General features: G+C 44.1%; 1 protein-coding gene across 2 annotated transcripts in view; it reads left to right on the top strand.

The window, feature by feature from the left end:
* The window catches only part of CTIF (cap binding complex dependent translation initiation factor), a 354,845-nt gene extending 338,604 nt beyond the window's left edge, over positions 1–16,241 (top strand). For both annotated transcript variants that reach the window (XM_073619271.1, XM_073619262.1), the window contains exons 11-13: positions 544–699; positions 9,638–9,691; positions 11,237–16,241. In XM_073619271.1, the coding sequence (XP_073475372.1) occupies positions 544–699; positions 9,638–9,691; positions 11,237–11,452 (426 nt within the window). In that variant the 3' untranslated portion in view covers positions 11,453–16,241. The remainder of the gene's footprint in view (positions 1–543; positions 700–9,637; positions 9,692–11,236) is intronic.
* The last annotated feature ends 8,635 nt before the right edge of the window (positions 16,242–24,876 follow it).

Below are 24,876 nucleotides of genomic sequence, written 5' to 3'. Positions count from 1 at the left end.
GAGTGAGCTTTCCAGGTTCCAAGTGTACCGGTCGCTCCTGCATGACAAAGGCAGACATTTTTGCTGGCCAATTCCGAGAAGTCTGGAAACTTGTTTGAACTGCAGCTGAATTCTATAGATGCCTCTGATATCGTCTTCTTTAGATGTAGCAATAACTGTGCAGGGCCTACCGAAAATAGGAATTCTTATACTGAATACCATCATTACAGGCATTAACCCCGTACAGTTACCAGAACACAATATTTCTATAAAGGGCCTTTAAGAAGCATCTTCCATGGTGGTTTTCCTTAGAAGTCGTATCTGTGTGATGCAATAACTGTCACCAAAACACAGATAAACTGTCAAACTGTCTCATTCCGCGCAAGAGACATTACTGACCACATTTGGTTTTGCTGGTTTCCTCTTCTGCTCTTCGGCTCTAAACCGAAGTAAAAGTCCTTGTCACAAGTTCCTGTTATTTCGCACCATGCCTCCTCTGAAGTTCCTCTTTCTGATGTCTCGGCTGGTGGCGGTTAACTGATTTTGTCTGTTTGTGTTTTGCAGAAGGATTTCTCTGTTCGAGAAGAGCTGCACAAGTCAGATGTGGAGAGCTGGCTGGGTTTCATCACCTTCCTGTGTGAGGTGTTTGGCACCATGAGAAGCAGCGCCGGGGAGCCCTTCCGAGTCCTTGTGTGCCCCATCTATAGCTGCCTTAGAGAGGTAATGATCACCATTTTGTGTGGAGGTTATGGCTTGATTCCAGTGTTACTGAGGGAACCACCATGAGAAATTCCCATCGTTAAAGCAGAATTTAAGGAAAAAAATATTAGATCAATAAGAATAAAAAAAAAAACACACACACAATACTCTCCTTCAATCCAGAGCTGCTCCCCCTTCCCCACAGTAAGACCTTTCTGACACTAGATGTCATTCTGCCCACTTCTTGTGAGCCATAGGTGTCATGGACCCGCCTAATGGGGATGCGGTATAAGGCCGCCCTAAGCTCAGAATACTGAACAGTTTAAAGCTGGAATTCTGGTCCTACCTATATCTGACAAAGAACAACTGTGATCTCAAAATCAGCATGGTGGCTTAAATCCGTTGTCAACCATTACAAAACATGAGATGTAGTTAACATTTTTGTCTTGGGTCGTGGCTCAACCCATAGCAAGTCTGTAGATCCAAAAGCAAGGTACAATACCATACATGTTCTCCCATTCTCAGGCATAAACAGATGACTGGGGGGGGGTAAAGAAATTAGCCTGGCATGCAATGCCAAGGTATCAAACTTTGCATGAGGAGTGGAAAAAAAACTGGCTCACCACCTAAAAAAAGAGGCTCGTTTTTTCTTAAAATAAAGTTTCAGATGGCGTAATGTTAATTATGAAAGTGAAAAATAAATCATCTAATGCAATTCAGGGATCTGCACCCACTTCATCGGTGCGACCATATAACCATATTAGTACAGAGCCAAGTTCTAACATACGTATGCATAAATGCATGTATATTGTGCAGAAGATTTAGGGAAGGTGTGCGGAAATGCTGCAAAAGTAATAATATATGTTTTAATTGTTTATTTTTATCAATGTACAAAATTTTCAAAGTGAGCAAACAGAAGAAAAATCTCAATCAAATCAATATTTTGTATGACTACCCTTTGGCTTCAAACATCAATTCTTACACTTGCACAAAGTCAGGGAATTTTTAGGATTAGAGTCAGCTGTATCAATTGAACCAAGCATCAGTTTCATATGTAGGCTGAGAGACCGTCATTAACTGAAACAGAAACAGCTGTGTAGGAGGCTTATACTAGGGTCAGGAACAGCCAAATTCTGCTACTCAGGTGAGGTTGTGGAAGACGGTTTCGTGTCACAGGTCATACACCATGGCAAGACACAGCAACAAGACACAAGGTAGGTATACTGCATCAGCAAGGTCTCTCCCAGGCAAAGATGTCAAAGCAGACTGGGGTTTGAAGGTGTGATGTTCAAGATCAATGAAGAAGCACAAAGAAACAGGCAACTTTGAGGACCGTATACGCAGTGGTCAGCCAAGGAAACTTAAAGAAGGAGATGAAAGATACATCATGCTTACTTCCCTTTGACTTCAGAAGATGTCCAGCATTTCCTTCAGCACAGAACTGGCAGAAACCAGTTGGACCCAGGTACACCTATCTACTGTCTGGAGAAGTATGGCCAGAAGTGGTCTTTGTGGAAGAATTGAGGCTAAAAAGCCATACCTCCAACATGAAAACAAGGCTAAGCCACTCAACTATGCACGAAAACATAGGAACTGGGGTGCAGGAAAATGGCAGCAGGTGCTCTGGACTGATGAGTCAAAATTGTGAAATATTTGGCTGTAGCAAGAGGCAGTTTGTTGGGGGAGGGGCTGAAGAGCGCTGCAATAATAAGTGTCTGCAGGCAACAGTAAAGCATGGTGGAGGTTCCTTGCATGTTTGGGGGTGCATTTCTGCAAATGGAGTTGGAGATTTGGTCAGGATCAATGGTGCCCTTAGTGCTGAGAAATACAGGCAAATACTTATCCATCCTGCCATGCCATCAACCTGCCTGCCAGGTGCCTTCAAAAACTGGGTGCAAGTGTACCTAGAGGAATTGGTTCTGGTTTGAAGGCAAAGGGTGGACACAACAAATATTGATCTGATTTGGATTTCTCTTCTGTTCATTTACTTTCCATTTTTGTTAATTGATAAAAATAAACTATTGCCACTTCTATTTTTGAAAACATTCTTAACCACGTGCTGTCTGCCAACAGTACACTTATTGCTGGCAAGTAACTTTTCTAGGCACATGCACACTGTACGCCTCCCCTGGGGCGCGCAGTGGGTGTGCTGTGCAACCTTTGTGTCCACCTGATTGCGGTGCTCTGTATTGGGCCTCTGTGAGCAGCCCAGATACCATGTAATCACTGTGCTATCACATGTCATGAATGGAATCCATTCATGACATTGTTTACTACTGTGTGTGATCTGTGACCGGTCACCAGTGAGCACATGGTACCTGGGCCAATCACAGCACCCTGTACCATGTGATAGCTGTGGGCCAATCACAACACCCTGTACCATGTGATAGCTGTGGGCCAATCACTGTATCACAATTGTAAACAATGAGATATAAATGAAAGCCATTCATGACTGTTATTTATATACATACACACTGTGTATATATAGTCAGAACTTTGAAAATGGATAGATTTATCCTCTCCCTTTCTCATTGCAGCGGGAAGTTAGGGGAGATCTTCCAAACCGGGTTGAGTGTTCTTTTGACAACTGTCTTAGAGATGAATTCCCCTCAGGTTGAAGAAATGTTTTCACACTTCCTGCTGCATCTCTGCAACAGGATGTGAAAAGTAGTCTACCCAGCAGGTCAGGGGCTGCACAGGCCTACCTAAAGTAGACATTCAGCCTAAAATGTAAAATCTCTAAATCAACTTGCATCCACATTCTAACACTAACCTATCTAGCCCTGTAAAGAATAAATCACTATGCATACCTTTTCTAAACCCGCTCCGGTCCCATGCTGAGCTGTCAGCGGCGGCTTCTCTGTGGAGGCGGGTGCAGGAGAGGCAGCTGACAACAGAAGCCCCATAGTAACTCTATGGGTGACGTCACTTCCCAGGCATTTCCCAGCCGTTGTTGGCTGTGTCCTCTGCAGAGCTTCTGCCGATGGAGAGCGGACCAGAGCGGCTTCAGAAAAGGTATGTATAGCGATTTTTTTGCTTTACAGGGCTAGATAAGTTGGTCTTAGATTGTGGCTGCGAGAAGATTTAGAAAGTCTTAGGCTGAACTTCCACTTTAAGTGCGCAGTCCCATTCTTGTCATCTGGGATGCAGTGGCTGCATGGACACAGACACTGCTCCCAATTTAACATCCTTGTGGGTGCAGGTTCCCCGAACAGACAGTGTGCGCTTGGGGACCCACACTCACATGCGTGTCAGATTAGGAGCAGACCACATTAGGTCCCAGACCACAGAAATGGAACTGCCTGCACAGGGATGATTGGAACTTCTGGGCATCCTGTTCAGGCAAAACGCAGCCCTCACGCGGATGTGTGCTTAAAGAGGAGGTCCAGCCTGGGTGAAAAAAACTAAAAGTCAGCAGCTACAAATACTGTAGCTGCTAACTTTTAAAATTAGAGCACTTACCTTTCCAGGGAGCCCCCCCCCCCAATGTCGGCACCACAGCCGATCTTCGGATCAACTTCCGGGTGCTGCCGCTGCCATTCCTGGTAAGGGAACCAGGCAGTGAAGACTTTCGGCTTCACTCCTGGTTCCCTACGACGCATGCGCGCTGCACTTTCTAACTGGCCGAGCGGCGGGGAAGGAGGAGGGTGGTGGTGAACTTACGGGGGATCGGGCTCCGGAAGTGGGGAAGGTACCTGTCAAAAACAGGTCCCCCCATTCCCCCCTCCCCCCTGAAAGGTGCCAAATGTGACAGCAGAGGGGGGAGGAAGCGTATAAGCAAGAGTTCCACTTTTGGGTGGAACTCCGCTTTAAATAGGCCCGTGTGAACTAGGCCTAAGTATAATTGTGGCTAGTAGTAGGGAAAGGTTGTCTGTGACACATAAGGGAGATTCCCCATCCCTTCCTTATTCTTTTAACACAGATATATGCAAAATAGTTAAGAAAAAAAAGGGGGGGGGATCCCAGCACACTTTAGCTAGCTAGCAAAGAGAAAAGTGTAATATAGAGGCTTCTGTATACTGTTTATGCACGCACATTGTGAATTGGCTCTGTGTTTATATGGAGCTATTGTAGCCCTAACGAAGTGGGCAACACGTTGATATTAGGGATGCACCGATAGTTTTTTTTTTTTTATCGGCCAGTACGAGTACCAATCCTTTCGGTCAAGTACTTGCTGATACCAAGTAGCAATACTTCGCGGTGCGATTTGAATAGGCTCAAATGAATAGGCTCAAATCACACTGCAAAGAATCGCATGCAATTTGAACAAGAATATGGTGCAATTCCTGTCCGACTCTCATGCGGTTTCCTCCACCGCTCCTGTGTAAATCCAGGCTTGTCATAGCGATTTCAGCCTGGGTTCACACAGGGGCGGTGTGTTCGGACAGAAATTGCACTGTATTCCTGTTCAAATTGCGTGCAATTTGAGCTCATTCATTTTGTATGGGCGCGAATTGCACTGCAAAGTATTGGTTTCGGGTACTTGGGAGCATTTTTATGAGTACTCGTGAAAGTACTCGGTATCTGCACCGGTGCATCCCTAGTTGACACGTTTTCTTATAATAACCTGAATTATATTCTGCAGCATTATAGCTTCAGGGGTCTCACTGTGAGGAGGTAGTAGCCCCTTGAATTTAAAATGGTGCACCCATTTTTTCATTTTTCCTGTCTTACTGCAGTGATAGCAAGCCTTGGCACTCCAGATGTTTTGGAACTACATTTCCCATGATGCTCATGCACTCTGCAGTGTAGTTGAGCATCATGGGAAATGCAGTTCCAAAACATCTGGGGTGCCAAGGTTCGCCATCACTGTCATATAGCAAAGCTGCCAATGGCTTCCCAGGCAGTGCATATCCGAGCCATTAACAATTTCCAAGTCTGCTGAAAATGTGAAATCCCAGACGGCCAGATCTGCAGGTATGTGGAAGTTTCAGATGCAGAGAGGCCACCTACCCGAAGACATGTTGTTTCTGCCTGGCACAGACTCGGAGCATTGGCCGGGTTCTAGGGATACAAGCTTGCTGATGCTTTCTCTCACATTCTTATCTCTTCGGAAGATTCTGACTTGTCTCACGCTGATGACCCCATCAGTTATCTGCTACTGGAAACTGATCAGATTCCTTTATTTCCATCTCCGGGTGACATGACTTCTACATTCGTTTCCTTCAGCTTCTGCAGCATGCATTGCTTTTCCTTCAAGCTTCTGTCTTGCTTAGCGGGTTCCTTTTTTTCCATAGGATAGAACACAAAGCTGCTGCCTGGATATAGTAGAGTCCTTTTGCAGAGAGCAGGGCCACTTCTTAGGAGGATGGAAATATAAGCCCAAACTTAGTAAAATTCATGTAATCCCAAACACTTAAATCTAAAAAATATTTTTAAAAAAATATAGTATTAATGTTTGGTTGTCATTTCTAAAGTAGTATTTCAGTTATCAAGATTTGCAGATGCCATTCAGGACTTTTCAGGCTCTTCCTGTTATAGGGGGACAACACTCTATTCCTGTTACTGCATTGTCACCGTCACACAAAGTTTGATGGAGACTACATGTCACTTTTTTGACACAAATTCCGCACACGTGGTCCACTGTTGTCCCCCGCCCTGAGAAATGCCATGCAGCCGTCGCTAGAGTGCATGTAAATGGGAAGTGGCTGCAAAAAGAGTGCAGGAGATCGGCAAGACTGGGATGCAACAAACCATGGAACGACAACCCTTTTTTATAGTGCAACTCTGCATTTATGTGCTGTAGGAAGCCTTGTCATTCAGTGAGAGTTTATATCTACATTAAAGCCTTAGTGTAGCTAAAATAAAAAACAGAAACAACACAAGGGTCATCAAAGAAAAAGAACCTCTGCTCCAGGTGTATAGAGATAAGGCTGATTGGAGTATCTTGCAGAGTGCTAGCCTCGGCCCGCCTCTGTGGGAAACTTGGAAAGAAGAAATTTGGAAGAAAAAGAAATACAGCTTGTGCTTAATCATAATGATTAAGCACAAGCTGTATGTGTGAAACAGGTCTACATGACCACAGTTTTGGTGTCTTTGGTGTTATCTTTGTGAAACACAATTAAAGGCAATCGGAAGTTCTGGATGTGCAGCCATTTCTTTCTTCTTTCCAACACAAGGGTCATAACTTAGTCAGTAGGATGTGTCCCTTGTGCTGATTCTATTTTCTAGTATAAATCCCCCTCCTCCCATGCCCACACCCCCGCAACTTCAGTTTTCCGGTGCGGCAGGGGGGTTAATACCACTAAGTGGCTGTCACAACCTCTTGTTAAGACTATGCCCACCCTTACTACCCAGCTCTGCCATTCATAGAAACCGTACTACAGTATGTATGAATAAAACATGATCTCCAAATAAAGGATGGGCAAATGATTGGTAGATCTTCCCCCTACATTCTTTGGTTGTGTTTCATTCATAGAAGCTGTAGTACGGCTTCTATAAATAGTGGAGCTGGGAGGAAGTGGTGGGCATAGTCGGGCACTATTAATAAAAGCCTGTGACTGCTTCTTAAAGCAGAGCGGGGAAGTTCCGCTTTAAGGCCTCCTCCCTTGCCCCTGTTTCTGAAATGGAACTTTTGGGAAGGAGGAGGGGGGGTAACCGATTTCGACAGGTACCCGCCACAACTTCTGCTCCAACCGCCTAGGTGATCTGAAGCAGAAGTTCTGCCCCCTCCCTCCCGCAGTCTTCTGGGACACGTGACAGGTCCCAGAAGACTGCGGGACCATTCACAGCGTGCAGCGCCGCTCCTGCATGTGCAGTGGGCACCCTGCTATGAAGCCGCAAGCTGTCACAGCCGGGTGCCCATAGTGAAGATTCCGGGACGAGAGGACACAGTGTGAAACAGCTGGGCCGGGCACATCGCTGGATCATGGGACAGGTGAGTGGCTGTTTGTTAACAGTCAGCAGCTACAGTTTTTGTAGCTGCTGGCTTTTAATTTTTATATAGGGCACTGGAGCTCTGCTTTAAGCCTGGCAATACATGGATGAAAATTCAGGCAGTTCAGCAGGGACTGGATTGGCACCCTGGTTGTACACAAGCTGATCTATCAGTAGACTTGTGTACAACCAGCCTGTCGGGCTTTTCCCGAATGATAAGTGCTGCCGGCTATAGCCAGCAATACTAATAATTGTGTTCTGTCAGCAGGGAAGGCTCCCCACCGGCAGAACACAATAGCCTTTAGGAGGGATTCCCCCTGTCGATGAGGGAATCAAGCAATTTTCTTTCCTTCCACCCATGGTGGAAGGAAAGAAAATTGCGTAATCTTTGGCCTGCCTTAGTTGTATTAATGCCCACTGCACTGGATGATTGGGCAGCTGGCATGGACTAAGAAAAATTTCTACTAATGGAAGAGGAATCAGCACAATGGATATATTCTAGTGACTGTAAGTTATGTCCCTTGTGTTGATTTTTCTGTTTTTTTTTGTTTTTTTTATTTTAGTTGCACTTAGGCTTTAGTTTGTATGCATTTGTATAAAGCTGGCATGTTCTAATTAATTGTCATATCAATCCGTGTGCCGAAAAAAAGAACAGTCCAATGTCTGTGCCACAGCCTGTAACTTACCTAAAAGTACAACTATAACTATTTAATTTCTGTGTGTATCCCTGCTTTGGGAAAGTTTTACCTCCAGTCCCATGAACACATAACCCAACCCTTCCCTACTTTATCAATGCCCAGTCAGAGACGTGACGACACATACAGGTACTTGGCTAAGCTATGTGAAAGTATATTCATGTAAGAATCCATAACTGGATTACATGTCGGCTTTTTATATCTGCCGGGACCCCAACAGTAAATATGCTGAGAATTAACATTTTCTAGCATTCACCTCTCTTCTTTATTATACATTACATGTGTTTGTTTTTTCCTCTGCATTTACATGCACATCAAGATAATAAGCAAAAGTTGGGGCTGTGGTGGTGTGCTCACTGTCATCCACACTCTTCTCCTGTACATACTGCCCACTGTCATACCCTCCACACTCCTCTCCTGTACATACTGCCCACTGTCATACCCTCCACACTCCTCTCCTGTACATACTGCCCACTGTCATACCCTCCACACTCCACTCCTGTACATACTGCCCACTGTCATACCCTCCACACTCCTCTCCTGTACATACTGCCCACTGTCATACCCTCCACACTCCACTCCTGTACATACTGCCCACTGTCATACCCTCCACACTCCTCTCCTGTACATACTGCCCACTGTCATACCCTCCACACTCCTCTCCTGTGCATACTGCTCGTTGTCATACCTTCCAAATTCCTCTCCTGTACATACTGCTCACTGTCATACACTCCTCTCCTGTACATACTGCCCACTGTCATACACTCCTCTCCTGTACATACTGCCCACTGTCATATCCTCCACACTCTTCTGTACATACTGCCCACTGTTATACCCTCCATATTCCTCTCCCTCATCTGCACTTTCATAAACTCCTCTACTGTGCATAGTGCTGCCTGTCATATCATCCACGTTCCTGTCCTGTGCATACTGCCCACTGTTATACCCTCCATATTCCTCTCCCTCATATGCACATACTTCCCACTTTTATACCATCCATACTCCTCCATTATGCCTCTTACCCACAAAAACAGTTCTTTAAATTTAAAACAGTCTGATCCCCCAAAGGTCCCTTGCCTTCTTGGTGCCGGTCTTCAGGTGGCCTCTTTCACACGAGCGGACCGATTGAGTTTTTTTAGGTGGACCCGATCGGACCCTCCATGAAGTGATGGATGTCAATGGACCTGTGTCCATTAACACCTGCCGACATCCAATCCCGTCCGCTAAAAACAGATCGGATGGAAACTGAGAGGTCTGCTGCTTCTTCTCCTTCACTGTCCAATCACAGGCTCGGAGATGGGGAGGAGACCTGTGAGTGTTGTTTATAACTAGACTCTTGACAACTCTATGGATATCTAACTTTCTGTGTCACTTTTCTGTCTTCCCAGCTGTTACAGTCTTATGACGTGAAGGAAGATGCAGTCCTGTGCTGTTCTATGGAGGTGAGCCACAAACCCCATGTTGTCCTCATCACTGTGTACGATATCACCGTAGATTGATGTATTGTCATATGTACTACACTGGACACAAATCCCGACTGGATTGCTATGTACATGTATGCGTATGTAGAATTATCACTTTTTTGGTGGGCTTGGTCCATTTCATAACTGAGATTTTACATAATTTCCTAAACTTTAAACAACCAACGCCGCATTTGAAAATAAAAGAATTGGGTAGGGAGGACACAGGTGTAGCCCTCATTTATGGATACCCAAATAGACATAAGACCCCAAATCGCAGGACATGTGAAATTCAATGTATGTCTAAATGAGATGTGCCTACTGACACTATAGAAGTTGCTGCGACTTCAGAAAAGGTTCCTGCACTACTTTGGTCCGACTTTTGATGCGACTTTGGTCCAGAGGATGTAAAATCAGATCAAAGTCGCACCAAAAGTCACGTCAAAGTCGCACTGTAAAGTCGCAATACAAGTCATCTCGCAAGTGTGAAAGGAGCCTTATAGAGCTGAGCAAATTATTTTGCGACTAGCAGTATATCAAGGCACAGCAGCGGAATCAAACTCGTTACGGGCAACTGGAAATTCTCCTGGACGATCTCTTCTGTTAACGATTTGTGGAGATTCCCTTCTGTTGGGTTTCCTGAAAATGTATCTAAAGCCAAAACTTTTTACAATAAGGACTCCTTTTCCAGTGGCAAGTATCTCTGCCCTTTTCTTTGGATTACCTCTCACTTCTTGTTGTGACTCCATGGCAGAAAATGAAGAGAAATCTCTTCAGACACGTTCTGCTTTGGTCTCTGAAGAGTAATCTGCACTTGGATCGCTCTTCAGAGAGCATTTGACAGATAGTAAGGAGGCTATCTATCTATCTATGGAGTTAACTGGAGGATGTAAAATCTGATGTGGCTCTGCATAGAAATCAATCAGCTTCCAGGTTTTATTGTCAAAGCTTAATTGAACAAGCTGAAGTTTGAATATGATTGGCTACCATGCACATCTGCACCAGATTTTGCACTCTTAGGTCTAAGTACCATATTTATCGTCATATAACACGCACTTTTTCCATGGCCATTCACTATATGAAAAATCTGCCGAACCCATTTTTGAAAAACGAATTCAGCCGTGAGAGCAAAGGATAGTGCCATCATGTAATGACCAATAAATCGTTCAGTCGACATAAATGAATGCATTTTTTACATATACCTAGTGCAGACAGTTCAGACGGGAAACACATTAACCTTTCAATTTATCGTTCATTCGGCAGAAAATTTCCAAACTTGTCCTTTGTTTTTTTTCGGCTCAAAAACGTCCCAACGATTATGGATTTTGTGCCCATTAAATGGTCGAAAAACGAACAAACTATCTAAATGACGGACTTTTTGGCCGATTTTTCGTATAGTGTATGGGCCAGCATAACACAAGGTAATTATCTCTGGTGTGTATCTGGCATTCAGGGCCAGCTAAAGTCTGGGGACAATGGTCTTTGTTTTTAAAGCATACAACCTTTTAACCTTTCCTCTGCCAACAGCTGCACAGCACCGGGCGCCTGCTGGAGGAACAGCTGCCTGAAATGATGTCCGACCTCCTGGCCATCGTGCGGGACAAGATGCTGTGCCCTTCCGAGTCCATGCTGACACGGTCCCTGTTGCTGGAGGTCATCGAGCTGCACGCCAACAATTGGAACCCGCTGATGCCAAGCATCACTCAGTACTACAACAAGACCATACAGAAACTCACAGGCTGAACGGTGACCCCCGGAGAGAGGGGGAGGAACTGCCCACAGGAAACATAACTAGGGTAGAGGGGAGATGTTTGCCACCCTTTGCGTATGCCGGGATGTATTTTAAAGACTGGACACGCCATCGGTGAAGAAGAAGCGACACGTGTTCCTAAACAGCATGCTTGAAAACTTATTGACAAGGGAGGAGGGGGGGCGGGGGGGGTGACAGCCTACTTTTCAGTCCAGTCTTTTACTACAAAACAACCCCCCCCCCCCCTTCCTCCTCTATGTCATTGCATATTGTATAAGCCTTGGCACACGCACCAGAACACGGTCACTGTAGGTGCCATGGATATGTATGTTAAATGGCAAATGCCTGCTATTGTTTACACACACAGAGAGGGCTTGCACTGGGCAGTTGGCAGGAAGGCTTTTTTTATTATTATTTGTTTTGTTGTTTTTTTTTTTTTTTCTTTTTTAGGGAGATTTCTCAGGTGGAGAGAGGCATACACACGTATTGACCCATTACCACCATTGTAACTGGGAAGTTGGCGCATTCACGGCCTTGAATACGCAGCTTTTGACGCCATGTTAGGATCGGCGTTGGGCGACCCTGGCCCTGCAGCTGATCGAGTCCCATTGGTGCTGTGCACAGACCGGCAGCCACAGTTGGGGGGAGGGTACAGGTGCCCCCAGCCTTAAATTAGGACATTGCACGGGTTGAGTTTAATTGCACTCTTTATAGTTCCGCCATTTTGCTTTTAATAGCTTCTAAGGGAGCCACCAACAACGGACTGGTTCTGTATATTAGAGGACGTATTTCAGGCAGATGAGAAGCAAACTTTTATCTAGTTCCTATTTATATATAGTCTCCAAAAAACTACTACAGTTACTGTGACCTCTAGTCCTTTACAGTATTTGACAAGTCTTCATCCCTCTCGTTATGAGCACCCGCGCTGGCTGGTTCAAATGAGAGATGATCTGGAGTGCAGTCTCTACGCGTTTTTATACAGAGACAGGAAGTGATGTCACACATCAGAATTAAAGCAAGATATTTTTACAGATGAAGTTTTTTTTTTTTTTTTTTTTTTTTTTTTCCTTGGCGTTTTGGTTAGCGTGATGGATATTGGCGCTAAAATCTGCTCAGTTTGTTTAGGTTTTTTTCCTGGCCTGGAGGCATCCCTGGCAAACTGCAATGCAATATGTAGTCTCTGTTCTTGTATGCAGAAAGGTCTAAACAGCAGATTCTCTTGCTTTTGCATATAACTAGAAAAATATGATAAAGCATTAAAAAGATTGTTAAAACAGTCACTTATCAGTGATTTTGGATCTCATGTAGGTCCTTTGAAGCCTCTAGTGCAGTAAATGCATCTTTTTTGTGGGTTTTTTTTAACCTGGACTGCAGGCATTTAAAAAAAAAAAATATTCATTCAGTTCTGTATTATTCAGTGGGTTTTTTTAATGCAAGCAGTGTAGGTACTTGAACATGACTTGGTGTCAGCCTCCTGCAGTCCATTGTACAGCATAGCTCAGACTAGGGGAGGGAGAAGCAGCACTAGGAGTCGATTGGGTGTGCTGCATTGCAAGAAGCATTTTGATAGAAGAAGAGAGCAGAGCGACAGGTGAGGTCATCAGTGTGCTACCTCTTTTTCTTGTCTAGTCATAGGCTGGGGGGGGGCTGTAACTGTTACTTGCAGCAGAAGAAGACTCAGGTCTCCTGTCCTGTCCGACAGGACTGTGCTGTGTAAATCTCATCTCTGGATGGACACAGATGCACATCCTTTGGCAGGTAAAATAGCTACCTTTTTACTGCATGCATTCTGTCATCGTAGTTGGCTACTTGCCTGGAGTTCGGCATTAATCACTTGGTGATCTAAGAATGTGTGCAATCCATTTAAAACTCATCAATTAGGAGACACAACAATATAAAATGACGCACAACTATTTAAGCTACCTTTATCTTGTGTATCATCTGTGTCCTTGTTTCCCTGAAGTGTAGCACCGGGAGCCACTGGTGGTACGCATGCTTGCTGTTGGATAAACCATAGATAGCCTTGTAGAAGGCTATTGCTCCCCCTATGGTTGGCTCATCCTTACGGTGTTGGCTACCAGTATCGGGCACTAAGGGGGTACATGGTGATTACACCAGTGTGCTGGAATTGTCTGCTTCTGTGGTGCCTAGAGCCCTTTGGAGAGGATGGTGACCTCTTTGGGACAAGAGTCATATGTAGGAGGAATTGAACAGACAGGTTGGAAAACCTGCTCTGATCCACTAGTGTTTCTCCCCTGAGATGCAGAAAGTGGCACCGATAAGTGACCAGCATCACTCGTCTCTTTTTTTTTTTTTTTTTTTTCTGCTACATTATCACAAACCAGAATGTTTTGCCCTGAGGAAGAGTCTTGTTAAAAGACAGGTGAGCCATTTCCACTGCTCCATGTGCACTGTATGCAATGCAAGCGATTAAGAAAGCTTTTATTGCAGATTCTTTCCTGCTTCTTTTATGTAGATCTTGTTATCCTTGCCTGCATTACTAAGGATGTAAGGGTATGTCTGACCTGTAGTCAGATGATCAGGCTCAGTAATACAAAGCTGCAGCCCTCAGCATCTCCTTTTTAAGCTTACCTGTGTCATAGAAAGTATACCGCCAAAGACAAAACGATTTTGCAGGGTATGTTTGTGATTTGACTTCAAGTTCTATGCAGACTTCTGCAAACATGTAAACTGGAGGTAGGGCATTGTGTACACATACAGAGTATGATTGCCGTTGTAAGGCAGAGACATTAGACCTTTTTTTTTTTTTTCTTAGAGTTTTAGGAAATCTTAGCTGGCTATGGATTGAAGTGGGAAGAACAGTTGTAATTATTATATTTGATTATACAATATCTTGTGTAGCATTTATACATGTTGTATTTTATTTAATAAGAGAGGAAACTTGGACAGGTACACAGTGTTTGGATTCTTTTTCTGGCTTAAATGATGTGCCGCATGCGGTTGGTGGCGTAGCGATGCTGAAGAATTCCAGGTCACATCTCCGCTTCCTGCAGGCCAGTCAGGAAATGATGTCACTGCTGGGCCGTTTCCTTATTTACTTTCTCTATTGATCGTTGACTTAGTAAATCATCCCCGATGCTTATTAAACGTTGAATTCCAAAGACGAGAGGGGAAAGGCAGGGTGGCTTCCTGTCCTCTGCTCATTCTGAACTTTCTGGGAGTAGAAGGAAGTTTGATTTTGAAGTCCCAAGTCCCCCATCAAAGAGCATCAGGATGAGTGGCCCACATTCTTGGGCCGTGTATTAACGTTTGAAGAAATAACTTTGTCTTGGCGACCACAGCCAAGCCTTTTACTTTGAAGGACGTGTCTGAAACCTGAGCAGTTGCTCATAAAATTATAAAAACAGTGAAGGACGATTAACAAGTGCACAAAGTATGGCTATAGGCAAGCAGTTCGGTCATCTGGAGCGACGAATTGTATTTCTGAGCAAGAATTGCACATTATTAAGTCTGCCAGAGTCCTCCTCCCCAACACAGCTGACCTACTGATGTGACCCAAACAGTTACTTATTTGTTTAGAAATTTTCCTGGTATAAAATAAATGTGTGTGAAGTAGCCCTGTGGTTAACACAACATACATGTCAGACTCGAGGCATGCACACCCCGTGACATGACAGCTACAGTGGCCGACACAACCCCTCCACAGGCACTGACACAATGGCACAGACAGGACAGAGAAATCCTGAATACGGGGGGTCTGCTGTGGAGTGACACCATCACAGCACCGCCAGGTGCAGGCCAGTAAGGTGTCACCGATTAACTCCGCCCCCAGACAGCGCCACACACATACTTCACAGGACGAAATATTAATACAGACACACAACAGGTGTTAAATGGACAGCAGGGCCCCTTCCACAGTCACCAGGGATTGGGGCAGTGTTAATGGACAGCAGGGCTCCTCCCACAGTCACCAGGGATTGGGGCAGTGTTAATGGACAGCAGGGCCCCTCCCACAGTCACCAGCGATTGGGGCAGTGTTAATGGACAGCAGGGCCCCTCCCACAGTCACCAGGGATTGGGGCAGTGTTAATGGACAGCAGGGCCCCTCCCACAGTCACCAGGGATTGGGGCAGTGTTAATGGACAGCAGGGCCCCTCCCTCAGTCACCAGGGATTGGGGCAGTGTTAATGGACAGCAGGGCCCCTCCCACAGTCACCAGGGATTGGGGCAGTGTTAATGGACAGCAGGGCCCCTCCCACAGTCACCAGGGATTGGGGCAGTGTTAATAAACAGCAGGGCCCCTCCCACAGTCACCAGGGATTGGGGCACTGTTAATAAACAGCAGGGCCCCTCCCACAGTCACCAGGGATTGGGGCAGTGTTAATGGACAGCAGGGCCCCTCTCACAGTCACCAGGGATTGGGGCAGTGTTAATGGACAGCAGGGCCCCTCTCACAGTCACCAGGGATTGGGGCAGTGTTAATGGACAGCAGGGCCCCTCCCACAGTCACCAGGGATTGGAGCAGTGTTAATGGACAGCAGGGCCCCTCCCACAGTCACCAGGGATGGGGCAGTGTTAATGGACAGCAGGGCCCCTCCCACAGTCACCAGGGATTGGGGCAGTGTTAATGGACAGCAGGGCCCCTCCCACAGTTGTCAGAGAAGGCGTGCTAATGGAGAGCAGTCCCCTCCCACAGTCACCAGGGGGGCATAACTTTTCTATTAACTTACCTAGGCCATTCAAATTTCATATACTGGTAGAGTAATCTTCCCTCTATAGTAACTCTTCTTCTTTTTCATTGCAGCTAACAAAAATATTTCCAAGCAGAAGAAATGTGCGATCATTGAGTTTTTGATGAAGGAGGGTAGCAGGCTGTTTGACATCCATACAAGGCTACAGAATGTTTACGGAGAGGACACCATTGACTAGAGTCACCAGTGACAAGACATCGCTCCTGGTGTCCTCCCCATAAACATTCTGTAGCCTTCTGTGGATGTCAGACAGCCTGCATCCCTCCTTCATCAATAACTCAATGACTGCACATTGCTTCTGCTTGGTATCCATTTTGTTCCTGCAAAGAAGTAGAAGAGGAGTTACTAAAGAGGAAGAGTTACTCTAAGAAAATGTGAAATTTGAATGACCTATGTAAGTTAATAAAAAAAGTTTTGCTCACTTTTGCATTACTTTCGGTATATATATATATCAATATATCCATATAAATACACACACGCGCTCAATGTTGTTGTTTTAATATTCATTTGAGTCAACATGTTTTGTGCCTGTGTCGATGGGCAAATCCAGCGTTCATTTCTCTTTGAGTTCAGTTTAGGGATCAATCACTGATCATTGACGGGACTTGTATTGTGAGAGAAGCGGTTCCAAGGCAATCAAAAGGCCATCAACATAGACCCTAAGGCTAATCAAATTTGAAAGTACAGAACTATTCATGACGTTATGGCCCCTTTCACACGATCGGACCGTTCAGGTCCGCCTGTCAGTTTTGACGGCGGACCTGAACGGGCGATCCATGTTAGCCTATGGAGCGTCGGATGTCAGCGGAGACATGTCCGCTGACATCCGACCCCGTCCGATCCGCTAAAAGCAGACGTATGGCTCTACGTCCAGATCCGTCGCTGGCGGATCGGATCGGGTGAGATCTGACGAAAACGGACACGCTGTCCGTTTTCGTCCGATCCCTCCATAGGCGGCAGCGGCGCCTGACAAGCCCCTCCCCGCTCAGTGAGCAGAGAGAGACCTGTCATCCGCCGGCTCAGCGGAGATCAACGGACTGATCTCCCGCTGAGCCGGCGGACCGAGGCGGGCTCCGTAGAAACGGAGCCCGCCTCGTGTGAAAGGGGCCTATAACATTTTTCCTACATCAGTCTTTGCTATGTCCAAGCTGAAAAGCCCCACCTAAGTAACAAATTTGCCTTCTGATGGGCTTTTCCCATCTCAAGGGTTTGGTGAGTGATTTGGAGTTTGTTCCTTGCTTTGCTGGGGATCATAAAAGCTCTTGTGCTTTATGATTCTTTCACACTGTATATACTGGATCTTTTTATAGCTAATGTTGTGCTATTGGGCTGCTGTTTATTAAAAAAAACAGTCTTGCCAATACTCTTGAGTGATAGCTTGGAAAGTTCTGAAGGTTGACATGTCTATCGGGTGGTGTATGATGCAATCAGTCAGTTCTTAGTCTATTGCTTTGAATTTTTAATCCCAATAATCTCTGGACATTGAAAGCACACGTACAGGAGAATTTTCCCTTTTTTGTTGCACTGATCAGTCGTTTTTTTTTATTTAAAATGATCAGATCGAATAGATGGTTTGAGTAATTTGTGTGTTTAGCTACCTTTTACCACTGGAGTAAGTAATCAGAAATCAGATTTCTACAGCTCAGTCCGATTTAATGAAAGAACATTTCTGATTGGCTACTGAGTAATTGCACTCCAGTGATCTTTGCATTACGTTACTAAATAAAGCCAAGATAAAAGAACAACTTTCTAGGGATAAACCCACTATTATATATTTATTTCTGGGATTAGTTGTGGTTTTCTCCTTCACATGAAAGATTCTGCTGAAATTGAAAGCAGGTGTAATCTCTAGCAGGGCTGCCAGTAGGTAGACTGAAGTTTACTGGTAGTTCCAATGTTGCTGCCAACTGCGAACCTACTGGGGTTTCCATAGTACGGATAACTATTGACTGTTCTGGTAATACATCATACAGAACATTGAACTGGAATGTGCTGTAGACTGTATTGGTTGGCAGAGGAGTGTTATTGTAATATGTATGTTACTGAAGCCTACTGAGTCTGGCAGGGCTCACTAGGAGTGTAAAACGTTAGGTGTATGTGCGCTCTGTATTCCCGGAATTCACGGTACAGCAGAGTCTAGACTGATCTATTTCTTTTTTCCGTTGATAATTCAAAGAGGGCAGATCAGTTCTTTTTGAACGTTATTTGGCTGTTGTCCTTTCAAATGTTAAGGCGTTGTTAAGTATGGTCGTCAAGAAAGGGAATTCGTACTCTTATTAAATTGAATTAATAATTGCCCTGTCATACTCATGAACTCTATATGACAGTGGCTTTGCCCTTCTTGAGATGCTGAATCGTTAATAGGCCTGTTCTGTCACATGTTTTGAAATGGAACTAGTCTGATTACCCCATAAAGGTCACGTAGATCCTTGTTTGGACCCTCTAAGGAATTTGAGTCACTATTGGTCAGGTTCTGTCAAAGAACATGAAGTGACGGTGCTTTGCTGGCTCAATGACCCTCATACAACTTCTCTATGGATTTCTGAGTCAGCACTAGATTCCTTCAAAGAATTTTATACAACTGGTCATATTTCTTCAGGAAGGTAAATCACCATCAGTAGTCTGTTTCACGTAAGCGCACCAGGCTAGTCAGGATCTTTAGATTAGGTTGAATTTCAGTTAATTACCTTTCTTCCAAGCGAGAGAATCAATAATAGTCTTCTGTATAGTAGATGATAGCGTTTTTTTCTGTGAACATAAATCCGCCTTGTTCCCCTTGAATTTGAGGGAAACAAAGTGGACCATATATATGTACACAATGTAAAAAAAAAAATCAAGGATGATGGTCGATTCCCCTATATAAGGCCACATTTTGCCTAGATTGGCTGCAGTTTCATTCCTTTGCTGATTATAAGGCTATAGCCACATTCAAGGATAGATGGTCTTTTCTTGCCCATTTAACCTCTCGCATTTTAACTGTAAAACATTTGCCTTGTGTTCTTCATATTGTTGAATTTCTAGTGGACCTGAACTGTGGAAGCTGCATCCAAGAAAGGGCAACCAGCGGGGAAAGGACTAGTCATCAGTGTTGCCTGTAGGCTAAACTCTTTTCTACTTCTGACTTACCCCAATATCTTCTAAACTGATTCTTTGTGTAGAAGTGGCCATCTTGGTAGAGAAGCAAGGCTTTGCTTCCTCATGTCAGTCAGAACTTCCATCCTGATGAATGGTGAATGGTGGGGAAATGGTTTAGAAGCGAAAGGAGATATAGAGAAGAGAGCACAGATCCATAGAGTGAATAAACCAGAAGCAAGAAGATACTTACACTGAAGGTCCCAAGGGACAGGTTCCTCTCCAGAAAGGAGAACAGTGAGCAGCAAAGTAGTGACATCATCAAATCTCATATTACTAGCAGACAGAGTACATTTTAACTTGGCCAACTATTGTGTACATGACTTCCCTGCAGCCACCAGCTATTAGGGAAAATGATTGCATAGGTTGGAAGACTTTTATCACCCCAATAAGCCCATATCGGGAGGTTTTAGGGAGTATGGTCCCGAACTCTTAGCATGGTATAAACTGAAATAGTCCATCAGTCTGCCCTGTGACAAACGAACTGTAAAGAAACCTGAGGGTGAGCAGTTTGTGCCTAGATGTTGAACCATTTTCTATTGTCTGTGAGCATTGTTCTCATCGTTCACAATGACCTCAGATTAAACCTTTCATTTTTCTACTGTGCTCTCGAAAACACTGGATAATACTAGCAACCGAAACAATTTTTCCGTGCCCACTTTTTATTTGGCTGTATATACATGCCATCGTTATCGTTCCTCAGTGTCAGTGGGTTAAAGTTGATCAAACGTCTGAAATGAGTTCCTGTGATGAACCCACCCATTGTAAGGCAAAGACGAGACGTTTCCATTGTGTGGGAATCCATGTGTGTGTTGTGTCTTCAAAAACATTTACATTGAGACGGAATCTATAAATTATTCAGCTTGGTACTTTCTTCGGAAGAAAATTACCTGGAAATCATTAAAACCGCCGCGTTTTACAGCGAGCTTGTGTCCCCTATAGCCGCTCACGGCTACTCAGCAAGAACTGTTTATGAAATATTCAGCTCTAGCATGTGCCGCTAAAGGCATTGTGTGGGCAATAAATGCTTAACCCTACATCTTATGTCCACCTTTGTGGAGATGTTTGTTGCCTGACAGGCTGCGTGTTATTTGACCATTAAATCTGCATTTTGCTCATATATGCACAGACTAGGCTGTCTGAGGGAAACTGCGATCTGTAATGTCTGTAATCTGGTGGCTGAATTTAAAGAGAGACCCCAGACATCTGCGCAGTTGCTGTAAAGAGCAGCCGTCTAAACAGATCAAAACAACCAAGCCCGTGTCGACGATCTTAGCCAATCTGTTTGTCATTAAACTTTTATCTTCTGTGTCTATAGCTATGGGCACTTTAGAGCAGTGGTCTCCAAACTGCGTCCTGGGAACTGCGGCCTTCGCTTTCCTTTGTCTGCCCCTTGGGGCACTATTGCACCAAATGACACCAATGATGGGACACCATTTCTCCCATTGACACCATCGATGGCATTTTTCTTCCCATTGATACCAACAATGGGGTCTTATTTCCCCCCCCCCCTAATTAAAGGCAATAATGGGGCATTGTTTATGCCCATTGATGCCAGGGCATTTTCTACTCCCACTGGCCACAGTCTGGCCCCAATAAAGCCTGAAGGACAGTAAATTGGCCCTTTCCTTACAAAGTCTGGAGCCCCCTGCTTGAGAGCAACCTATCCTGGGAGAAATGTAGCTTGCTGTTGCTGACTTCTTCCAAAAATGCTACGTGCATGGCTATATCTAACATTATTACTTTGGATCACTGGCCCAAAACAAATGTGGATTAGTGAAGTCAAAGGCCATGATCAGCATAACAGCCAGGCCATGAGAGGTCAGGAGTGGCAGGCTCCATGTTAATTCAGTGCAGAACTCACAAAGTAGTTCCAGGAGATTGCAGGAAGGACTCCGTGTGAACATACCTTGATGGGAGGCTAGTACATGGCCAAGGCCTATGGACAGCAGATACGAAGAGCTCAGTCAAAGCTTGAGAATCTTAGTGGGGCAGGGCCACAGCTAGAGAATGGTACCAGCTCACCAGACAGGCAGGTCAAGATGAGTAATGACAGATCAACAATCCGTGCATCTCTGCACATTGCCAAACAATAGGATAGTCAGGATACACTGTATGTCCAGAGCCATTGAGAGATTCTTATTGTTGGGTCAAATAAACAAACATAACACTAACCAAGACAGCAGCCAAAGGCATGCTGGGTCAGCAGAGGAAGGGAGCATCCAGGTATGACAGGACAGTGTCGGGGCATCCTTCTCTAGCTCTTTGTGTTAATTGCACACACACACACACTCTTTTGTCCGCACCCCCTGAGTTGTGGTTGCATCATGGAAAATGGTGCTACTCAATATTCATGTATATGCACACTCTGGGTATATGGCCCTTCCACCGATTTATCCTGGTTCCTTGACTTGTATCTCACCTACATGCTACTCCAAAATCCCTCCACCCAAAATTGTGTGAACCATTTGGCCATAAAGAATTTGAGAAGTCAGCTGAAAGAAGTGCTATTACAGAATTCCCTTTGAGTGCACAGAACATCATGGTCTCCAACCAGTGAATTACAGTATAAAACATGCGTTGAGCTCATGCCTATATGATAGATGGCTGCCACATGAAGGTTTTTATTTTTGAAAACTTAGTTTGAGTTTAGCTCCAGTCAGAATGTGATCCCAAACCCAGGAAGTCCTGTTGTAGTATCAAGTGTCTTAATATTAACATGTCCGTCGGCTTTGTTTAATGTATATTTATGTCTTACTGTGCCAGTAACACTATGAAGCGACTTCTGGATTGTTTAGCTGCGTTTTTGTACAATATTATAAATATTCGTTGTTTGTAGAAATGGACAGGGATCTCTTATCCCAAACACTACAACACAGTCCCAAAATGTTGTGATGAAAGGACTGCGTTCTGCCAGGTTAGGGCCCAAAAAGTGAAATTCCCAAAGCCCAGTTAAGTTTTTCAGGTTTGTATCAACTAAGAACATTTCTGGTGCATCAAAACAAAAGGTGTGCAAAGTCTCACAGTTTATTTCTTTGGAAAAAAGTCACAGCTTGAGTAAAAAAGCCTGTTCCCTGCCAGAATATTGTAAAAAAAAAAAAAGGACCCTTGCTCTGTGTAGAAGCAGAGGTTCAATTTGAACCCCCTTTTGTTTTGATGCACCTAGAATGTATTTAGCTGGTTTAAACTAAAGTTCATTTGGGCTTTATTGTTTTGGCCACATTCACATATTTTAGGTACAGTACTCTGTGTGTTTTAGGCATCTTTTACATGTTACAGTTGATCTCCCTCACACATGTTTAACTGAACACAGTATCAAAGATATGTTCTTCTAACACAACACATCTAAAACATGCAGACGGGGCATTGGTCTACTAATAGTCATCAATCACTAGACTTGTGATTGCTCAAGTTTCGTACAAAAGATCATTCCACACCTTCTTTATTGTCAATTAGATGAAGATGAAGTTTTCGAAGGGAAAGGATCATCATAGGTGTCCCAACTACACGAGCACATGTACTGAGCCCATTTATCTAATTATTGAAAAATAGATGTGCAAAAAGATCATTCTTGAAGCCTAAAAAGGGTTGAAAAGTTACGACTCCATAGATCTTCTACCTGCCCTCGCCTGCTACATGGACGATGAAGGAGCCCACCATGTCTATTCTGCAGAGAATTACAAGAAGTTAATTTATAGACAGATTCATGTATTCTTGCCAACTGTATATAAAATTTATTATTTTTTTTTATTTTTGATGAATACATAACTACATTCAGTTGTGTTTTCTTATCTGCCTGGAGTTTCGCTTTAAAGCTTAACCCCAGCTCAAACTTCTTGTCTTTGTTTTTTGATGGCTGAAGGGTTCCCTTTGTACAGTAGGGGAGATTTCCCATTACTTCTCCAACGGATGTCAGGATAGGATGTAAGTGGAAATCTCAGATCGCTATAAGACACACAGATAGCAATGCAAACTTTTTTTTTTCTTTTTTCAGTGCAGTATATAAGGCTTAGAACCTGTGAGGTTTTTATTGCCGCCTGTGTCCTCATTGAGTATACAGTATAAGGGTTAGAATCTGTGAGGGTTTTTTTTTTCCATCTGTGTCCTCGTTAGGGAGAGGAGGAGATTTCAACTTTCTTCCTGTCTACCTGGTGGGTGTCCAGTATAACAGGAAGTGACAGAAGGTCCTGCCAAAGAGACGCATAGCATTTAAAGCCTGACAAAGGTCCCATCCCACTCCACATTTATCCATTTTAGGTTAAAGTTGTCATTTCTTCGACCTGATGGTAGCCCTGGACCTTGTATATGCTGCTTTTTCAGTAGTGGTCCAGTCAATCTGAATTTGAACTGCACTTGAAATTTGCAGAGAAATATGCACTACACGTCTTGACGTTTTTGTAATATTTACTGAATGCTGCATTCAGCATAGAGCTGGATAGGGTCTGTGTGATCTTTAGATTCCTCTACTGAGGTCCAACTCCTGCACACACAGGGAAATTCAGATCCAGATGGACCACCTGGATAAGTAAAAAAAAAAAAGGACCTTATGGAGGAGAAACGTTGGTTATGATAGGCTTCCTATTTCTGTTGCATGATATTTTAGAACTTATTTTCGTAACGTTTCCATCTGTGTCTTTTTGCTTTCTCCCCATCTGGTTGAATGATATTCCGATGACTGAGAACACCACCTGTGGGTTAAAGTGTATGTCGTTGCAAAATAAAATAAAAAATTGTATTCATTTGAAAAAATGCTGCAAGTGCAGAAAAATACCTGTTCTGTACGAGTTTTAGCAAGCTCCTAACTTCCTGTTTGTTCTGTCAACACAGTGCCTTTGCTGCACTAAAATCCCAAGTAGGGTTGTCTGCTCGGCCTGCTGAACTACAGAATTTCAGCCTGCTGCGCTTCAGAACTTCCCCCACCCTTCTGTGTCCCAGTCCACTTGCATGCATTGATTTCTTTCCTGGCAAAACAATTCTGCTGCCTTGGCTCCCAAGATCCTCCCAGCACACTGGAGTTGATTTACTAAAACTGGAGTGTCCAAAATTTGGTGCAGCTGTGCATGGTAGCCACTTAGCTTCTAACTTCAGCTTGTTCAATTAAGCTTTGACAAAAAACCTGGAACTTGGTCGGTGTCTATGCAGAGCTGCAAAAGATGTTGCACTCTCCAGTTTTAGTAAATCAACCCCTACGAGTAAGGAAAAGGCTCTTGGGAGATGTAGTTCTGGAGGGTGTGGCTACATGAATAAGAACTGAGATCCCAGCAGGTATTGTACAAGCCTGGTGATGACATGGTAAAAGCTGTTTATCACTACAGGAACAACGTTAGACAAAAAGAATGCTGGGACTTGATTTAGAGGAATTTGAGCAACGCCTGGCAAGAATAATGCCAAACTCCTAACGAGAAACCACTTCAGGTCTAAATGCTGGATTATTACAGTAAAATGTAGCAGAATTTTCTTTACACCTTTTAATTGAGAAGTGTTCCTATGACTTGTTTTCATTTTACACATGATCAGACGATTACCCTATTTACTGCACAACTGCAAAACCACTGTAACAGCTCAGCTGTGTG

The sequence above is a fragment of the Aquarana catesbeiana genome, linkage group LG01, assembly GCF_042186555.1.
Source record: "Aquarana catesbeiana isolate 2022-GZ linkage group LG01, ASM4218655v1, whole genome shotgun sequence".
Classification (NCBI taxonomy): Eukaryota; Metazoa; Chordata; class Amphibia; order Anura; family Ranidae; genus Aquarana; species Aquarana catesbeiana.
The sequence above is the reverse complement of the archived record's forward strand: the minus strand, read 5'-3'. Positions and strand labels throughout refer to the sequence as shown.